Source organism: Macrotis lagotis, chromosome 1 (assembly GCF_037893015.1).
Source record: "Macrotis lagotis isolate mMagLag1 chromosome 1, bilby.v1.9.chrom.fasta, whole genome shotgun sequence".
Classification (NCBI taxonomy): Eukaryota; Metazoa; Chordata; class Mammalia; order Peramelemorphia; family Peramelidae; genus Macrotis; species Macrotis lagotis.
Window position 1 is genome coordinate 145737700 of NC_133658.1, and position 20923 is coordinate 145758622.

General features: G+C 35.4%; 1 protein-coding gene across 1 annotated transcript in view; it reads left to right on the forward strand.

The window, feature by feature from the left end:
• The window catches only part of FNTA (farnesyltransferase, CAAX box, subunit alpha), a 35748-nt gene that overhangs the window by 2929 nt on the left and 11896 nt on the right, over positions 1–20923 (forward strand). Inside the window, exons 2-8 of the mRNA XM_074209058.1 lie at positions 1035–1120; positions 1975–2089; positions 3548–3652; positions 10095–10221; positions 14689–14837; positions 19710–19772; positions 20580–20751. Coding sequence (XP_074065159.1) covers positions 1035–1120; positions 1975–2089; positions 3548–3652; positions 10095–10221; positions 14689–14837; positions 19710–19772; positions 20580–20751 — 817 coding nt within the window. The remainder of the gene's footprint in view (positions 1–1034; positions 1121–1974; positions 2090–3547; positions 3653–10094; positions 10222–14688; positions 14838–19709; positions 19773–20579; positions 20752–20923) is intronic.

Consider the following 20923-nt stretch of genomic DNA (forward strand, 5'->3'; position numbering starts at 1 on the left):
ATAAAGTCTAAAATCTTTACCCCAGGAAGACTGAATATTGATTTTTTTCCTTTGGGGGGGGTCCTAGGTCCTAAATCTTATGATTTAATACCATGTCTCCTCATTAAAATGAGATAACATTTTAAAAGCACTAATCAGTGGCCTGGAACATGGTAGGCGCCTAGTAAGTGCTTCTTCCCTTCTATTCCTGTCACCTCCTTTACACAGTGGGCAGACTTTCATGATTGACTGAAAGTTATCCTATTATCACCATTGTAGATCAGCAAAAAAAAGTTTGTGATTACACTTGAGTTGTATCAAAAGATAATGTGTTCTTATGGGATAGAGTTCCCCCACAGATCTACCTTTGGTAGATGACATTAGCTAGTAAACAATAAGCTGTGTGATATTGTGACTTTAAAATGTCAAATTCCTAGTACATTGTTATTCCAAAGAAGAAATGCTGACACTGAAGTAGAACAGAATCTGAAGACAAGAGTCTTTTTGAATTAGGAAAATCTGGTGACTTCTGATCTCAGACTGGTGCATTTAGTTTCATTTCTAAATTAGAAGCTTTGTGCACTTCTTGCAAAGACTTACTGTTCTATTCAAAGACGTTTTTGTATTTTAAAATGTTATTATTTTTGTGAATGAAGATAATTATGAATCCTAATCATATTTGATAACCCTGGAAAGACTGAAGATGAGTAGTAGCAAAATGACTCTGATTTGTGTTCTGTGGGATTTTTAAAAAATTTTATTTAAGGTAATGGGGTTAAGTGACTTGCCCAAAGTCACACAGCTAGGCAATTAAGTGTCTGGGGTCAAATTTGAACTCAGGTCCTCCTGACTTCAGGGTGGGTGCTCTATCCTCTGTGCCACCTAGCTGCCCCTATTCTGTGGGATTTTTTAATATTTATGTTACAATGACTATAAGAACTAATATTTTAAGAGAATAATATTTGTCATTCTTTAATCTAATAAACACCATAGTCCTTTTTCTTTCTCTTATCTGTCTGTCTTCAAGCACTGAAAAGAAAAATGTATATTTACAGGGACAGACCAGAATGGGCTGACATAGAGCCGGTGCCCCAGAATGATGGGCCAAATCCAGTGGTCCAGATAATTTATAGTGAAAAATGTAAGTTTATTTTTGTCTAGTAATTGGTGCATAAATGAAGAAAATTTAATGGGCAAGTTGCAGTGTGGGCAAATTAAGAAAGTCACATGATTTATAATAACTACAAATAAGCAAATTATATTAATTACTTTGAAGTATATTTTCTGGTTGCCTTTGTAAATTTATCATATGCAAGAAGTGCAATGTTTTATTGTGCTTAAAAAGATTGTCAACCAACAATCATCTCTCTGGTTCACATTATCAGTTTTGTTTACTATGTAGACTGTATAATTAAATATGTGAATGAGTCTTTTATTTGATCTAAATTTTTCTTTCTCTTTAATATTTCATTGTTCCATTATATGTATGTCCATAAACTTTTAATTGAACACAAGCTACTATCATTTGAGATATATACAAATGAGAGTGAATTTAAACCTACCATACTGATTCTTAGATCACTTTCTTAATAACTGTTCCTTTGCTATATAAAGATTTGGAAGCCATTGACCTTTCTAATCTGCCTTGAACAATTAATGATGAAATAATAATCTGAGCTAATCCCTATTTCACTATCTAAAGACAGATTTGAGCCTTATTGAAATCTGAATCTGTTGATCTGTTGTAACTAACATAGAACCTTGTTAACCACTAAAAAGAGCATTGTTTGTATTTGTCAGGTTTTTATTTGTCCTTGGAACAAATACGTGAGTGACCATATAAGAGTTATTCTAGAAATTTAAGAGTAGAGATTGTGTTATATAAGATACAGCATAGAGTGTAGAGAAGTAATGTGGATGTTATAATATAGTACTGACTTTAAATGAGAAAGTTATTTGTTTGTAATGCTTTTGTATTAACTATTCTGTTTCCAGTTAGAGATGTTTATGATTATTTCCGGGCTGTTCTGCAACGTGATGAAAGAAGTGAACGAGCTTTTAAATTAACTGGAGATGCTATTGAGCTAAATGCAGCTAATTATACTGTGTGGTAAGTAATCAATTACATTATTTTTTGGTTTTTTGCTTTCTGTTTTTGCAAGGCAGTGGGATTAAATGACTTTCCCAAGGTCCCACAGCTAGGCAATTTAAGTGTTTGAGGATGGATTTGAATTCAGGTTCTTCTGACTCTAGGGCTGGTGCTCTATCCACTGCACCACCTATCTGCTCTACGCCATCTAATTTTCCCAATTACATTATTTTTAATTGTTTAAATGGCACATGCTCACAATATATGCCACAGTGGTGTACTGACTAATTATTAACCTACAGTCTCTACTTGGACAAGTCACTTAACTTTTTTAAGCCTTGTTTTGCTCATCTGTAAAACGAGCCAAATTGAGTCTTCTAATGTCCTAGCTCAGAATTGTTGCTCCAGTATGTTTTCATAATTTAAAAAAAACAAAAATCTATTTTAATAGATTTTAAAATGTGGCAATCAATCTGATTAGATCTGATAGTAAATTTAGTTAGGAGAGCTTTTAATGCTCTCTCTTCAAAAAGCTTACATTCTATAGGAGACAGAGAGGTGTGTGTGTGTGTGTGTGTGTGTGTGTGTGTGTGTGTGTGTAAATAAGTACATACAAAATAAGGGCAAATTAAATTGAGGGAGGAGGGCACTAGTTGCCAAGGGATCAGGAGCAACTTCATGTAAAATATGGCCATTGAGCAGAGTTTATAAGGAAACCAAGAGAATCTTAAGATTTGGAGTGAAATGAGAGTTCATTTCAGACATGGGATAGTCATTTCAAAGGCATGGAAATGGGAAATGGAGCATGGAAACCTACACGAAAACTATTTTGGCTACACCTTGTAAAAAATGGGAAGGAAAGGAATATGTAATATAGTGTCATGTCTGCCAGAAATAATTTAATTTAATAGTTATGTAATATCCAAGCATTTCCTGCTTAGTTTCCCCATAACCTCACACATATTTCTCCAACTCAAATACAATATGAGGTAACATCTTTAGAATCTTGAACATAAAGTCTTAATATGTTTTTCCTTGACCATTCCAGTCCAGGATTCTCCTGATAAAAGACACCTACTGCCTCTGAGCAATATCTTAAACCTTTTTTGAATGGAGAAGTAGACACTACCCCTTAAGTGTGCCCAGTACTACTTAGGGACAGGATAGGCAAGGATCTTAACAAACCAGACAAGAGATACTCTTTTGTTAAAAGTTTAATGTCCTTCCTTATTCATTTCTTTAAGAAAGGCCTTTTGTTGATCCTAACACATAAGAAAGGACAAGTGTAGAAAGGGTTTTTTAAGCTAGAAAAATATTTGTTAACATTTCTGGAGAAACTAAAAAGGTTTTAATATACTTCCACACTATGAAGAGCATAAGCAAAATTACTTTAATATTAGTATCTAAAATTTTGCTTTACATTGTTGGTATAAAACATTTTGAGTGATGAAGTTTTTGATGATTGTTATTTTGATGTAGGCATTTTCGGAGAGTTCTCTTAAAGTCTCTACAAAAGGATCTAAGTGAGGAAATGAACTATATTACTGCAATAATTGAGGAACAGCCCAAAAACTACCAAGTCTGGTAAGATAAGAAAACCTTTTGCTTTTCCTTTCTTCATTTATAGTGCTGTCACACTTACTCATATAGCATATTAAACACAAAAGTATTAAGAAGCCACATGTGGTAGATAAATTGTTGAAAGGTTAAAAAATAAGGCATCATAGAAGCACTGAAAGATGTGTTCCATTTTTTCACCTATTTGATGTTCTAATTTCCCCTGAACATCCCTTTAGAATGATTCTGCTTAATTAATTCCTATTCTAAATTTTGTGAAAATTTATTTTCCTTTTATTATAGTATAGTATAATTTGGATTGTGTGTCTGTATATTTGTATTTTCCTATTATTTTTGTGTACATCCATGTACACAGTTAACTTATATTATGGGAGTGGTTCCACAGGAATATTCTAACTGTTTGCTTGTGAAACTGTTGCCCAAGGGGACTTTGTTGCAGGTGTAGGTGTTATTACAAAAACAGCTCTGGTCAAGGCATTTTTGTTTGAAGGGTGCCTGTGTAATAAAACATACTGAAACAGTGTACATCATTTCATCTTTCTTTGATATCATCAATAGATACTTTATAACCTTACAGTTCTAAGGTCCATAATCATGACATCGTTTGGCAGAAAGCAGGATTGTATAGGTTGATAAATGTTGCTATGTATAAAATGCTTTTATGTATAGCTTGTATTTATTTGTATTTTTAAAACATTTTTAATAAAGAAAACTTCTGGTATTTTGACATTAATTTGACTGGAGATTTCTTTTATCTTTAATTGAATGACATTACAGAATATAATAACAAGCTTGAAGTTCAATCACTGAAACTAACTGGGTCACCTTTTCTCTCTTTTTTTTTTTTTTTTTTTTTTTTTGCAATGGGGTTAAGTGGCTTGCCCAAGGCCACACAACTAGGTGATTGATTACTAAGTGTCTGAGGCCAGATTTGAACTCAGGTATTCCTGACTCCAGGGCTGCTGCTCTATCCACTGCACCACCTAGCTATCCCACCTTTTCTCATTTTTAAAAGAAAGGAATTAAATGATGTCCAGAGGCCTTTACAACCTCATGTTGTCTATGTCTACAGAATAGCTTTTCTGTTTTGTAATGCTAAGTAGATAACAAGAGTCTTTAAAATCTTTTTAAAAGATACTACTAATGGTATTATATTACTGTGGAAAGAACACTGACTCTGGAATCATGACATCAGGCTCCAATTCTTTCCTCTGTGGTTTACTTCCTATGTAACCTAGACTAAGTTTCTTCACCTCTCTAGGCCCTCATTTCTAAAATGAGAGGTTGAATTTAGATGTCATCTGAAGTCCCTTTCAGGCAACCTATGGCAGTTGAATTCTGTTCAAGATTCCTTAATTCTCTCTGGACTTGGTGGCAGGAAATAGAAATTGCAATCCTTTAAATTATCTTTATTATATTTTTTAGCTACCTTCTTTTCTATGCATGTAATCTTATGCTACATTCTAGGGAAGACATAGTATTAAACATTTTTTGAGAATAAAAAGAACTTGAAATACTATTTTGACCAGCTTAGACAGCCATGTTTTCATGTGTTCATTGCTGTATTGGTCAGTTGATCCTGAAAATTGTAATGCTTTTTAATCAGGAGATAGTCTGATACCACTATTAGGCTATAAATTCTGGAAAACCAAACAGTAAATTCCTCGAATTCTTTTTTTTTTTGTCTTTTTCTGTTTTTTTAGGTTTTTGCAAGGCAGTGGGTTTAAGTGGCTTGCCCAAGGCCACACAGCTAGATAATTAAATGTCTGAGCCCGGATTTGAACTCAGGTACTCCTTACTTCAGGACTGGTACTCTATCCCCTCTTCCACCTAGCCACCCATTCCCTGAATTCTCAAGTGAATGATTCCTAACCTAACCTAACCAGAGGGATGTCTTACAGCTTTGTTGAGGCTAATAATGACTACTGGGAAGTGTTGGGATTCTTTTTCTTTTTCTTTTTAAGCTTTAAAAAATCCATCAATACTGTTGCACCTTCTACCAATGGAGACCACAACCTCTAAACCTTAATAGGACTTTTCTTTTTTTTTTAATTTTATTTCTTTTAATTTTTTTATAAGAATTGTTTTTATTGATCTTATATTTTATTTTTTTAATATTCTCATTTTGTATAAACAATGTTTTTTATACATTAATAAAATATTCTTGTTTAAGAGTAAACAAAATACCCCCTCCCCCAAAAAAATATAGACTCGCTTGAGCAATAAAGTAAAGGGGAGAGAAAAAAATTAAAATTAAAAAATAATAATAGTAATAATTGTAGGTATGGCTAGGTGGCACAGTGGATGGAGCACCAGCTCTGGAGCCAGGAGCACCCAAGCCCATATCCGGCCCCATACAACCAACAGTCACCCAGCTGTGTGACATGCAAGCCTCCCCAACCCCACTACCCTGCATAAACCAAAAAAAGACATAAAATAAAATAGTAATAATAGTAGGGGTGGCTGGGTGGCAGACAGAGCACTGGCCCTTGAACCAGGAGCACCCAGGTTTGAATCCAGTCTCAGACACCCAAATATCACCCTGCTATGCAGCCCCAGGCAGGCCACCCAGCCCCATTTGCCCTGCACCCCCCCCCCAAAAAAATAATAATAATAATAAAATGTGCTTCATTCTGTGTTCCAACACCACCAACTCTGTCGTGGGTGGATCACATGCTTTATGATAAGTCCATCACAAAAGTTACTTCCATATTTTTTCCCCGTTGCCATTGCTGATCGCAACTCCCTCCTTTCATATTTCTCCACTACCATGTACTATATTTTCTCCCTCCTTTCACTCTGATTCTGCTGTAGGGTAGCTGAGTGGCACAGCAGACAGATTCTTGGCCCTGGGGCCAAGAGGCTCCGAGCCCCCCATCCCTTAGGCCCAGCATCCACCTGGCCCTATGGTCCCAGACAGGCCATCCAATCCCAGTCCCTTGCAAGAAGTGAAAAAGAAAGTGTATTCTGACTGCTCTCCCACCATGGATCATCCTCTCCTCCATCACTCACATCCCCCCTTCCCCCTGTCCCCTCCCTTTTCTTCTTACTCCAGATGTCTATACCCCATTGAGTATATATGCTGTTTCCTCTCCTAACCACCTCTGTTGAGAGCGAAGATTCCCTCATTCCCCCTTGCCTTCCCCCCCTTCCATATCATTGCAATAGCTCATTGTAACAAAGAAAAATCTTATTATATGAAATATCTTGGCCTATTCCCCCCTCTCCTTTTTCTTTCTCCCATTACATTTCCCTTTTTTCTATTGACTCCATTTTTACACCATATTTTATCTTCAAATTCAACTTCCTCCTGTGCTTCATCTATAAAAGCTCCTTCTACCTGCTCTATTAACTGAGAAGGTTCGTATGAGTATTATCAGTTGTCATTTTTCTATACAGGAATATATGCAGTTCATCATCATTAAGTCCCTCATATTTTCCCCTTCTCCAATCTCTATGCTTCACCTGAGTCCTATATTTGAAGATCAAACCTTCTGTTCAGCTCTGGCCATTCCAACAGGAACATTTGAAATTCCCCTGGTTCATTGAAAGTCCATCTTTTTCCCTGGAAGAGGACATTCGGTTTTGCTGGATAGTTGATTCTCAGTTGCATTCCAAGCTCTTTTGCCTTCTGGTATATTATATTTCAAGCTCTATAGGCTTTTAATGTAGTTGCTGCTAAGTCCTGTGAGATCCTGATTGCAGCTCCATGGTATTTGAATCGTGTCCTTCTGGCTGCTTGTAATATTTTCTCTTTGACTTGGGAGTTCTGGAACTTGGTTATAATATTCCTGGGGGTTGGTTTTTTGGGATCTCTTTCTCCGGGGGTTCTGTGGACTCTCTCCATTTCTATTTTGCCCTCTGCTTCTAGGATATCAGGGCACTTTTCCTGTAGGAATTCTTTGAAAATGATGTCAAGGCTCTTTTCCTGATCATGACTTTCAGGTATTCCAATAATTTTTAAATTATCTTTCCTAAATCTGTTTTCCATATCAGTTGTTTTTTCAATGAGAGGTTTCACATTTTCATTCTTTTGGTTTTGAAGTATTGAGTCCTGATTTCTTGTCAATTCAGCAGTCTCCCTGAGTTCTATTCTTTGTCTGAAGGATTTGTTCTCCTCAGAGAGTTTTCATATCTCTTTTTCCATCTGCCAATTCTGCTTATTTTTTTTTTTTAGGTTTTTGCAAGGTAAATGGGGTTAAGTGGCTTGCCCAAGGCCACACAGCTAGGTCATTATTAAGTGTCTGAGGCCAGATTTGAACCCAGGTACTACTGACTCCAAGGCTGGTGCTTTATCCACTACGCCACCTAGCCGCCCCTCAATTCTGCTTTTTAAAGCATTCTTCCCCTCAATAACTTTTTGAACTGTTTTATCCATTTGACCTAAGCTGGTTTTTAGCATGCTATTTTCTTCAGCATTTTTTTTTTGGATTTCCTTGACTAAGCTGCTGACTTCATTTTCATGTTTTTCCTGCATCTCTCTCATTTCTTTTCCCAGTTTTTCCTTCTAATTCCCTCATTTGATTTTCAAAGTCTTTTTTGAACTCTGTCATAGCCTGAGCCCAATTTCTGTTTTTCTTGGAGTCTTTAGATGCAGGAGCTTGTGCTTCCTCATCTTCAGACTGAGTGTTTTGATCTTTCTTGGGCTCACAGGCAAAATATTTCTCAAAGGTGTTTCTCTTGTTTCTCTGCTTGCTCATTTTCCCAGCCTGAGCCTGTTTTGGGGGTGCTTCCTGAGCTTCTGGGACACTCCCACAAGGGTCTCAGTGTGTGAGGCTCTGTCCTCCCTCCTGGTCTGTGAATGACCATAAGCGCCTCCCTCTGCCACTGGCCTGGGGCTGAGGTGGGGGGGGCCTAGACTGTGATCAGGATCTGAATGTGGTCAGAGCCCCAGAGTCCTGTTCCAGGGGCAGAGGACAGAGCAGACTCTCTCTTCACTCCCCTCCCTAGGTTCAATGGGCTCATGCCCTGGGGGCTCCTGCTTACGGGCTCCTCCTGGATCTGGACTGCCTTGGCCACTGCTTGCTGTGTGCCCTGAGGGCTGGGCTTCACAAGCTCAGTCTGGCAGAGGTCCCCCAGCTGTTCCCCTAATTTGTGCCCAGTGCTCCCCAGGGCATAGGTCAGGAAACTCCCCCACTGCTGTGAGCCCCGGCTCCCAGTTCCCTGGGACTGCCTCTGGGAGGCTGAAGTTCTTTTTGCTCTGGCAGGCCACTCCTCTGATGGGCCTCCCCTCCAACCCCGGGGAGCAGGGCCTTTCTGCTCTTTTCCAGGTTACCTTGAGTAGGAGAACTGCCTCCCTGGGTCCCTTTGTGGGTTCTGTCTCTCGAAAATTTCGTTAGAGTTCTTAGTTTAGAAGTTTTATGAGAGAGCGCCTAAGACAGGATCCTCTCTTGTAGCCATCTTGGCTCTTCCCCCTTAATAGGCCAGTTCATGAGTTATTGTAGCAGAAAAAACTACTAGTGTCCAACTTTCTGTTATATGGGATTTCTAAGAGTGTATGTTTTATTATTTTCATATAATACCTCAGCAAAATCCATATCAGTTTCTCTTGACAGCCTTTCCACTTCAGCCTGTTTCATTAACTTGATTGATCCCAACAGAAAAACATGACATAACAGTACTTTTTGTAGTAGCAAAGAACTAGACCCATTGGTTAAGGATTCATTGAACATATTGATAAATGGATATAATGAAATATCATATAGTAAAAAAATGACAAATATGAAGAATTCAGAGAAACATAAGATTTGTAAGAACTATTGTAAAGTGAGTCAAGCAGAACTAGGAGAATGATATATAGAAAAAGTTATATGAATGATGTGGGAGAACAGCAAAGTGAAGTTCAATTCTGAGTAATTTTATTAACCAATATTGCTCTGTGACAGTTAAGTAGGTGATGAAACTTGCCTTTTATTTCAACAGTAGTGAGAGCTTAGAAAATGTTAAATACAGTTTTATGAGGTCATTGTTAGTTGATTTTACTTGACTGTTTCTTTATTACAAAGGAAAGTTTTCTGTTGTGGGGTACATTTGTGGAAGGGACTGTGTCAAGAAGTAACTCATAACAGATAGCAAGAATACTCTATATACCTTACTTTGTCTAGTTACTATGAAATTCTGAAAAGTTGTATGATAATCTCCTTGGTTTATGTATTGCCATAGTCATTCTCTGCTAATTCATAATCATATATTCTTTGGAGATACAGATCAAAACTCCCCTCAAGCTTTTTATACTAATCTTTTCCTCATTTGTTTTACCTGACTCATTGTATGGATCGTACTGTGCCATCTTTGAGGACTGTGGTTTCTAACAGACAGTGCTAAGTCTGCAACTGGGTTTTTAATTCTTGTTTTGTCAAGCTTGATGACTTGTGCGTAATAGTTAAGAATTGATTATTACATTCACTTACACTAGGCAACATTTGTCTTATTTATTTGGGGGTTTTAGGCACCACAGGCGAGTGTTAGTGGAATGGCTGAAGGATCCATCCCAGGAGCTTGATTTTATTGCTGATATTCTTAACCAGGATGCAAAGAACTACCATGCCTGGCAGCATCGACAGTGGGTCATTCAGGTACTGCCTTCTCTGTTGTTTATTACAATAACAATTTCAACTCACATTTATAAAATTACAAAGTGCCTTTCCTTTATAATTATCTTATTGTAGAATTTAGAGTTTGTCTTAAAATAAACTTTAAAGTTAAGTTTTATGTTTCTGAAATACACAAACTAATTTCCAAGTAATTTGGGTTTTCTAAAGTGCTTATTTAAATTTTTAAAAGAAGAAAACCTTTAATATTGATCAACTTTTATATTTTCTTTGGGAAATTGTACTAATAAAATAATATAACTATAACATTATCAATTCTACAGATCAAACTTGAATATGTTGATATTGTAACTTTTTAATGAATAATATATTCCAAAGTTGCTAAACAAAGAAAACTTGTATTGAAACTTTTTTAAAATCCACACACAGTTGATTTTGAACTTAAAAATGTTATAGGTCTCTTAAAAGTACAAGAGATTGTAGTAAAGATCATAGAACCAAGAAAATGTTATCCAAACTTTTGTTGGGAAATATTTCATATATGTATGCTTGTTAAGTTCTTCATTGTAGAGTGAAATTTTATTTCAAATACAGCCAATTCATAGAATATAGCATAAATTAACTATTTAGCTTTTTGATCATGTTCTTTACCATGAGAGTATACATTTACAGTAATTCTTTTTCCCCCAGTGACCATTTTTCCTATTCTTAAGGTGAAATTTTATACCAAACACTGAATAGTTCACCTTCAAGTCCTCTGCTCTTTTTAACTCCCTCAATCTTTTAAAGATATTATTATTGTTGTTGTTGTTGTTGTTGTTGTTATTATTATTATTATTATTATTTTAGGTTTTTGCAAGGCAAATGGGCTTAAGTGGCTTGCCCAAGGCCACACAGCTAAGTAATTATTAAGTGTCTGAGACCAGACCCAGGTACTCGTGACTCCTGACTCCAAGGCCAGTGCTTTCCTACCCACACTGCACCACCTAGCTGCCCCAAGATATTATTTTCTAAAGTGATATCAATTTGTCCCTACCCTTTGAATTTTAACTTTACCTGATTTACTCCTTCCAAATGCTCAGATAAATTTGCTTTTATAATTTTCTCTGGACTTTTGATTTACATTTCAGTGTTCCTACTCAGCTCTGATCTTTTCTCATCAGAAAAGCTTGAAAGTCCTCTTTCATTAAGAGGTCCGTGTCTCTTCCCCCCCCCCCCCCCCCCGTAGGATTATAGTCAGTTTTGTAGGGTAAATTGTTCTTGATTGTAACCTTTCTATCTTCTCCCTTTTTGTAGTACTATATTCCACAGTTTCTTCTGATTTTTAATAGATACTGCCAAGTCATGTGTGATTCTAACTTTGCTATTTGACCTGTTTCTTTCTGGATGCTTGCTGTATTTTTTTTTTCTTTAATTTGAAAGTTCCACATTTTAACTTTGACATTCCTGGAACTTTTCATTTCTGATTTGTTTCAGAAAGTGATAAATGTCTTCTTTCTATCTTCAACTTGCTTTCTGGTTATAATAATAGATTTTGTCAGTTTTTATTTATGATTTTCTGAATACCTTGTCTAGCCTTTTTAAAAATAATGGGTTTCAAAGCATCTAGTGAATCTTAAATTTTTAACTTTTCTTGACTTTTAAGTCTTTTTTTTACTATTAGAGTTTCTCCTATTTTTTACAATGCTTTCATTTTGTTCTAATATTTCTTACTGACTCATGAAGACTTTGAAATTTATTTGACCTAGTCTGATTTTCAGGGACTATATTACTTAGGTAAGGTTTGCTGCTGGCATATATGTTTTTCATTTTTCTGTAAAATTCTATATTTTCCAAATTCAATCTGTGACTTAAGTCTAATTGATTGTACTTTTAAAATTTTATAGATTTACTTTCTCTTTTGTTGCTAACCTAGTTCACACCTTCTTTGCTTCATGAAGGATTCTGTGGATTATTATAGCAGCCATCTAGCTAGTTGCCTTTACTCGTCTTTCTGAATGTTAATCCATTCATTCCTATATGTCATGCACATATACTATCTCCCTTACCTGTGTGTGTCACTTGTCTTGCCAAGACTATATTTACTATATCAAGTCAAACTCCTTTAAAGTCTTCCATAGTCCAGTCCATTTTGCCTAACAAACATTTTATCTCATTACTTTCTTAGCAAATCCTCCAACCTAGTTCACACACACAAATAGCAATTTCCTTTATTTTTATTTTATATTTGAAGGCAATTGGGATTACAATAGCTAGTAAGTATCTGAGGTGGATTTGAACTTGGATCCTCCTTACTCAAGGGTACTCTATCTACTGGGCCACCTAGTTGCCCTTCCATTCTCTTTAATACTTTAGTTTCCCCATCAACTATGCCCTTTTCCAACTTTCCTGCCCCCATCAAAGCTATTTTTCAGTATTCAGTTCAGATGTCCTTTCTTCTTTATAAAGTTTTCTCCAACTGGCACCCCCATTTATCTTTTCTCTGAACCTATATTGCATTAGACACAGAGACAGCAGTGTGTGTGTGTGTGTGTGTGTTTTTCCCCAAAAAACTCCAGTATTTTCAAGTCATTTTTTGGTAAAGATTTAAATTTCATGTTTTTCTCCCTCCCTCTCCCTGACAGAAAGCAGTCTAATGTAGGTTATACATTTATAACTTAAACATAGTTTAACATGTTGTGAAGGAAAAATCATAATACATAAAAAAATTTAAAAATTTGAAAATAATAAGCTTTGGTCTGCATTTGGACTCCATAGTTCTTTCTCTGGATATGGATGGTATTTTCCATCACAGATCCTTTAGAATTGTCTTTGATTGTTATGCTGTTGAGGTAAGAGAATTAAACTTAGTGGACCATCAGACAAATGTTGCTGTTAATTCAGCATGGCATATATGAAAGAACATATTGGACCAGAAGAGCTGGGTTTAAGTGCAGCTTCCATCTACTTCTTGTTAGCTATGTGACTTTGAGCAAGTTTGCTTAACTTTTCTGGATCTAAGTTTTTTATCTGTAAAATGGAAACATTCAACTAGCCTCACACAGTTGTAAAAAGATCAAGAAATAACATGAAAGTACTTAGTAAACTATAAAGCAGCTTTATCTATATGTAATGATCTTATTTGTATTTAAGGAAAAGAGTCAGTTCACAGTTAAAAGCAGCTTGCCCAGTTATAGTTTATTGATGTTTAAAACCAAGGTTATAGCAAGGACATAGGCCACTTTGGTCCCCTTTGTCTTCATTCAGGCCTGCTACAGCACATTTGAGTTCTATCCTTGACCTGATCAAATCTGCCAACACTGCTGACTGACCCGAATGGCTCCTGAACATTGGAGTTTAAGCTTTTACTCAAGCAAAGGAAACTAGAGCATTACAAACGCATCATTGTAGGATAAGGAGACCTCTGGCACCTTTGAGTACATCGGACCTAAGTAAGCTTATTAGATAAGGATGCATACAGGAGTAGATAATATTACTTTGGTGCTCAATAATTAGTAGCTTTTTAATTCATTAGTCATACTACTTATCTCTGGTTATGATCTTTCTTCCTAGACTGACCAGACTTTCTCAGTTACTATAACTTTCATAAAAGTACAGACCATAGTATGCAATTAATTCTTAGTTACCTAATTCTTAGTCTTATCTAATAAAATTAAGTCTTAGAAATCAAGGACTGTGTTTCATATTTAAATTCCAATCCACATGTATTTTTAATCTTAATCTTAGGCACATAGTAGGTAACTAGTACATTCCTGTAAATTGGCTGAAGTCAAAAGAATTATGTAATTGATTTATTCACAATTTCCCTGTCCTGGCAAATTTGTAAATTTTGTTACTAGAGTTTGTCATGGAAAGCTGAGGCAGCCCTGTTTTGCTTTCAACCAACTTCTTTATTAACATGCTGCCCTTCACTGTTTCCTTTTGGCTCCCATTTAAAAAGATTTAGATTTCAAGAAGAGCCTTTTAAAATAAAAACATCATTATCTGCTTTCTACTCCTGGTAGAGATCTGAGTTAGAAAGGATGAAGGCAGCTCAGCTCAAACTAGTGTACAGTTTATTCCTACTATGAAGCTGAGACTAGAAATGAATTAAGCAGGTCACTGAGTTGGGAAATTTCTTATTGAATTTTATCTGCATTGTAGACTTTTTGTTTGAAATGATGGCATTTAAATTTAGATCATTGTGGAGTTTTCTAAGAATCCCTGATGATACCCAAAATAAGAGGGTTAGATCAGACTATTGCTAAAATTCCTTCCAGCTTTAAAAATTTTACTTCTTTTCATTACTCTTAGGATAATCAAAAGTTAATATACAGTGCAATTTATATTGAAGTAACTAGATGTTAATAATTTTTTTCTTCAAAAAATTTGTTCTTTATTATCTCTTAGTAAGGCTTGTGATTCTGAGTAACCTAAAATTTTAAAAATGCATATCCATTATAATAATCATGGAAATCCAAATTTTTCTTTTTTTTTCCCCCCTCTCTTTAGGAGTTCAAGCTTTGGGATAATGAGCTGCAATATGTAGACCAACTTCTCAAAGAGGATGTGAGAAATAACTCTGTGTGGAACCAAAGACACTTTGTAATTTCTAATACTTCAGGCTACAATGATCCTGCTATCCTGGAGAGAGAAGTCCAGTTAGTATACTTCTAGAATGACCAATTACATTTGTAGTTCTTTAAAATTCTTTTTTGGTGTCATTACCACAAGAGAAGTCAAAATTTTCTAGAATCCTTTGGTAACTTTTAATGAGTTTATTTTAATGGTCTGATTAATTCCTATTCCAGTGCCTCCAATGAAGGTAGTATGGTGTGTTGCTCATCGAGTATTGAATTTGGAGCAGAAAATCTGGATTAAGATCCCACCTTGGATACTGGGGACTTAATCTTTAACTTTTTTTGAGCTTCAGTTTTCTCGTGGAAAATGGGGCTAATACAGTGTACAACAGTGATACAAGTAGATGAAATATATGTCAGTCACTATAAATGGAAGTTCTTATCAGTAGAATAGAAGTTCTTTGAGATTAGGGACCCCCAAAGGATGAGAAATCTAGGGTTGGAAATGACCTCAGATTATTCTAATCCAATCCTTCATTTTATAGTTGAGGGAGTTGAAGGGAAATGATTTTCCCAGTTCCGTGGAGAGCAAGCATCTGAAGTGGAGTTTAGAAATCTGACTTCAAAGACAGTGAATGTTTTTTCCCAGTGTATCATAATACTACTTTGCTTTTTATCCTCAATACCCAGTTCAGAGCATGAACTTATTAATCAGTGCTTGTGGATGGACTATTTATTGATTAGTATAGAGGCACCTGTAAGTTCTCAAAGGCTGTGAAGAGCACAAGCTCTGGCAAGTCATATCAAACTAGAAAAGTTTTTAATTGAATCTTGGTGCAAGATTATTTGTTGACCAAGGACCAGACTGAGTCTTATCACCAGGACTATCCTGGCTATAACCAGTCATTAAGCCATTTATGTAAGCCTTCATGTAAATTACTGTCTGGGGAAGTGCCTACAAGCATGGAATTATAGTGGCTTGAAATTTTGAAGCAGTCATCAAATTTGTCTTATGTGAGTATTCCTCCCACACACATAAAATGTCAAAGCTAAGTGTTACTTTGATGAATAGCACCTTAAAGAGTATTTTTTGGAGCTGGATACATATAGTTTAATGGTAAATTTTATTTTATAATGTTTCCTTGACTATGGGTAGTGTAGCAAGCTCTTATCTGGGTTAGTTTTTCATTTTATTCTTGAATTGATAACTTGGTTTAGAATTAAAAAAAAAAATTCTGTCCTTTTAAAATCTAATTTAAGGTAACCAGTCATGGTCTGAGTTACAAAAGTCATTTCAGGATACTAGACAACATAACTACCAAAATAAGTTCAAACAATATTTCTTCATCATTAAGTAACTATATGTTATTCTTTGGAGTAGTCTTTCTGGTCTAATTATTTAAAATCAATATTTAATAAGATCTAATTATCCTTGTAAATTGAAAGTTAAGAAATTAAAAAGTTAGATTGTGCAAAAAAGGCTTTTAACTCCCCATCTTTCAGGTCCTTGCAGAAGAATTGGTTCATATTTCTGCTTAGGACAGTTGCCTGTTTTAGTGAACAAACAATTTTCAAGTCAGAAAAAAAATGAAAGTTTTCGTATAATTCTAGCTGTAATTTAAGTGATATTTTTGCAAATAAAAATTTGGTGCTGTATTTCGCTTGAAATTTGTGGTAATAGAATTTGACTATTGTCCTCTGTAAGTAAAAGAATGATGAGGGAACTCTTTCTAAATCATTTGTATTGGAAAATATCATACACATCTAGAGAAAGAATTAGTCTGAATGCAGATCAAAGCAAAAGGTTTTTTTAAGGTTTTTGCAAGGCAATTTTGCAATTTAATGCTATTAACCTCAAAATATTTGAATGGATCTCTGATTTGGTTGACTTTGTGGTATTCCTTTCAGTGGTACAAATCACAACCTATCCACATCTTTTCCTCCTGTGCATCCTTTGTCCTTGTCCTCTCTTAAAGCCTCATAAAGGAAAATAAACAAGAAAGCCTTTCCTCTAGGTTTGGTTTTGGTTTAGTTTTTAAACATTATATAGGTCCTTAAATCCTACTATTAAATAACATTTTTTGGTCATCTCTTATTAAGTATATCATTGCTGGCAATTTATGTAAAATTCTTTGCAAATCTTAGTTTTATATAAATCTTAGCTGTTATTACATTACATATTTTCTTTTTTTTTTTTTAGTTTGTTTTTTTTTTGCAAGGCAATGGGGTTAAGTAGCTTGCCCAAGACCACACAGCTAGGTAATTATTGTCTGAGGCCGGATTTGAACTCAGGTACTCCTGACTTCAGGGCCGGTGCTCTAGCTGTCCCTACATATTTTATTCTTCAGATATGATGTCCCATATTTTGCAACTATTTTATAGCCTTACCCAGTAGAAGCATATTAGTTTAGAAAAAGTTGAGATTTTATGCTTAGCATCTTTGAGAATACTGTAATGTTTTCCAAAAGCAATCTAGCTCTTTTCCAATTTTTACTCCATTTTCATTTCTGTGTCCAGCTCATTGTCCATCTTTATGGTGTCTGTCCACAGTGGACCTCAGTGAACCCTGCATATAATTGCATTCATAATCTGGATCATGGATCCTTCATTTACTTGGTTTTTTCATTGTGAATTGATAAGGTTGAATTCACTTATGTTGTTAATGGTCCTATTAAAACTAGTATTCTACAATTTTATGGTTTTTTTGCAAGGCAAATGGGGTTAAGTGGCTTACCCAAGGCCACACAGCTAGGTAATTATTAAATGTCTGAGGTCAGATTTGAACTCAGGTACTACTGAATCCAGGGCCAGTGCTCTTTCCACTGCACCAACTAGTTGCTCCTAGCATTCTACAATTTGATAAAGATAGCAAAATATCAACTTTGGACTCTTCATAGGATAGCTTCTTTATTTTTAAATGGTTTTTAAATGAAAGTAGTATGCTTTGGGGTGGCTAGGTGGCGCAGTGCATAGAGCACTGGCCCTGGAGTCAGGAGTACCTGAGTTAAAATTCCACCTCAGACACTTAATAATCACCTATCTGTGTGGCCTTGGACAAGTCACTTAACTCCATTTGCCTTGCAAAAACCTTAAAAAAACCTTTTGCTTTGATCTGCATTCAGACTAATTCTTTCTCTAGATGTGTATGATATTATCTTTTAGAATTGTCTTTGTATTGCTGAGAAGAGCTAAGTTATCACTGTTGATTATCACATAGTATTGCTGTTAAGGTGTACAATGTTTTCCTGATCCTTCTCACTTCATTCAGCATCAGTTCATGTAAGTCTTTCCAGATTTTTCTGAAATCTGCCCACTTATTTCTTATAGAAGAATAGTATTCTTTGCATTCCTATATTACAACGTGTTCAACCAGTCCCTGAATGATGGACATCCTCTCAATTCTTTGCCACCACAGAAAGAGCTTTTTTTTGGATATGTGTGTCCTTTTCAGTTTTTATGATCTCTTTGCCTACTAGAAGTTTTGCTAAATCAAAGGGATGGACAGTTTGGGAGTTTTGGGTTTGTTTTGGGGTTTTTTTCAATTACATAGAAAGATATTTTTTCAACAATGTTTTTTTTGTTTTTGTTTTTGCAAGGCAAATGGGGTTAAGTGGCTTGCCCAAGGGCACACAGCTAAGGTAATTATTAAGTGTTTGAGACCAGAATCGGACCCAGGTACTCCTGACTCCAGGGCCGGTGCTTTATCCACTGCGCCACCTAGCCGCCCCAACAATGGTTTTTTTTTAAGATTCTGAGTTGCATATTTTTCTGCCTCTCTTCCCTCCCCATGACAGCAAGTAACATGACATAAGTTTTAAATTATACATATATGTTCAATCATGTTTTAACATATTTTCATATTAGTCACATTTTGAAAGAACAATTGGAACAAAAGCAGGAAAAAAAGCAAAACCAATTTTAAAAAGTAAAAATAGTATTCTTTGATCTACATTTAGTCTCAATTTTTTTCCTCTAGATGTGGATGGCATTGATCATTGTACTGCTGTGAAGAACTAAATCTATCATAGTTCATCATCACACAATGATGTTGATGTGTACAATGGTCTTCTGGTTCTGCTCACTTCATTCATCAATAGTTCAAGCCAAGGTTTTTCTGAAATCCACCTGCTCATGATCTCTTACAGAATAGTACTATTCTATCACAGTCATATACAACAATTTGTTCATCCATTCCCAAGTTGATGGACATCACCTCAATTTCCAATTCTTTGCCACTTTAAAAAGAGCTGCTATAAATATTTTTTGTATATGCTGGTCTTTTTCGGTTTTTTGAGCTCTTTGGTATATAAATCTAGGAGTGACATTGCTGGATTGAGGGTATATCTTTCTTAATATTAATAATCAAAGGATTTTTGTGTAGATGATCATTGCAACAAAAAATCTGGTGTATCTGTCAATGAGAGACATTGAAGGAGAGTTCAGAGTTTTATTTTGCTTTGTTGCATCAAATACTTTTAAAATTATTAAGTGTTTTTTATACCTTATAGTTACTTTGTAAGACTGAAGATGTAATCTGCTATTGAATATTATTTGTGAAAGACTATGTTCCCATCAATAATATTCTTAATAGGTGTACAGGAGCAGAGAGCATAATTAATCCCTTTTTCTGGTGTGGTCTTCAGAGGAAACTTCACAAGGTGTGAAATTCTGTTCCCAATTGAGGGGGTTTTATTTCCTTCCCAAAATTGACAGGAAATATAAGAAAGAAAATATAAGTCTACATTATTTATGCTGATCACTAAAATTTATATCACAGTTTGATGACTGAATTTCAAGGATCTACATGAATGTGTGACTAAGCCATACTAAAGGCATCTAAAAGGAGAAGTAAAATGGATAGACAAGAGAGAGAACTAAAACTAAACTGTTGCCTAACTTCTATGGTTGTATGAGCTTTTCTAAGTGTCATGTTCTTCTCTATTTCTTTGTCAGGTATACTCTAGAAATGATAAAAACAGCACCACATAATGAAAGTGCATGGAACTATTTAAAAGGGTAAGATGTTTTTGTTATGGGAATTTTTTAACTTTAAGCACCCACATTATCATTAATGATGATCCTTTGATACCGCTCAGCTTTTAAAGTTTATATTCATATACAGTCTGAAGTTTGAGGTAGAAATTGTCTTCTAAATATAAATTTAAATATGAATTTAATTTTTATCTACATCTCATACATGCTCAAATAGGACATGGTAAATGTACCTTTCATTCAGTCAACAAACATTGAGTTCTTATTTTGTCTCAGGCACTGCTACATACTGAGAATACGCCAAAATATCCCAAAGACAGCTTTTTTTCTGGGGGTGGGGGGTGGGAACAATACATAAAAGCTAGTATTGAAGGATCCCTGGCCTGGGATAGGAGAAGGGGCCATAGACCCAGAGGGCCTCTCTGAAAACACCATTTTTACCTTCCTCCCCACCAGACTCTTAGAACTTCTCATAAGTAATACTTGGTCAAAATTGAATGAATCTAACATTTTAGCCAAAATTTCTCTTAATTTTTAAAACTACTACTTTGGCATAAATTATGGGCCAAAAGATAATCAAATGATCTCCCTTTATAGGAAGTACCCTTGATTTCCTGTATTGTAAGGCAGTTCTTTCATATTCCTATTCTTATTCTTGCTCTAGTCTTCTTGTGACAACCAAGTAGCTAGCTATAGCATCATTGTTCTTCTTACTTGTCATTACTCATTAGAAATAATTTACCTGAGGGCCATCCTTAGATAACCAGCAAAGCACAAAAACTTTTATCTCATCTTCATTATAAATCTCAATGTATTTTTTCTTTATTCTAGGATATTGCAAGATCGTGGCCTTTCCAAGTATCCCAATCTATTAGAGCAATTATTAGATTTACAGCCAAGTCACAGTTCTCCCTACCTGATTGCTTTCCTTGTGGATATTTATGAAGATATGCTAGAAAACCAATGTGACAACAAGGAAGATACACTTAACAAAGCCTTAGAGGTGAGTTACTAGGCCTTATGTTCTTTTCCCCACATTCTGATTGCCATTCTACATCACTCCTGACACCTAATAAAGTCAGCACAATGCAGCTTATATCTTGTCCTTCATAGGAAGTCAGAACTCACTTATAGTTGGATTGGGGTAGCAGTTTTCAAATTTCCTAAAGCTGCCT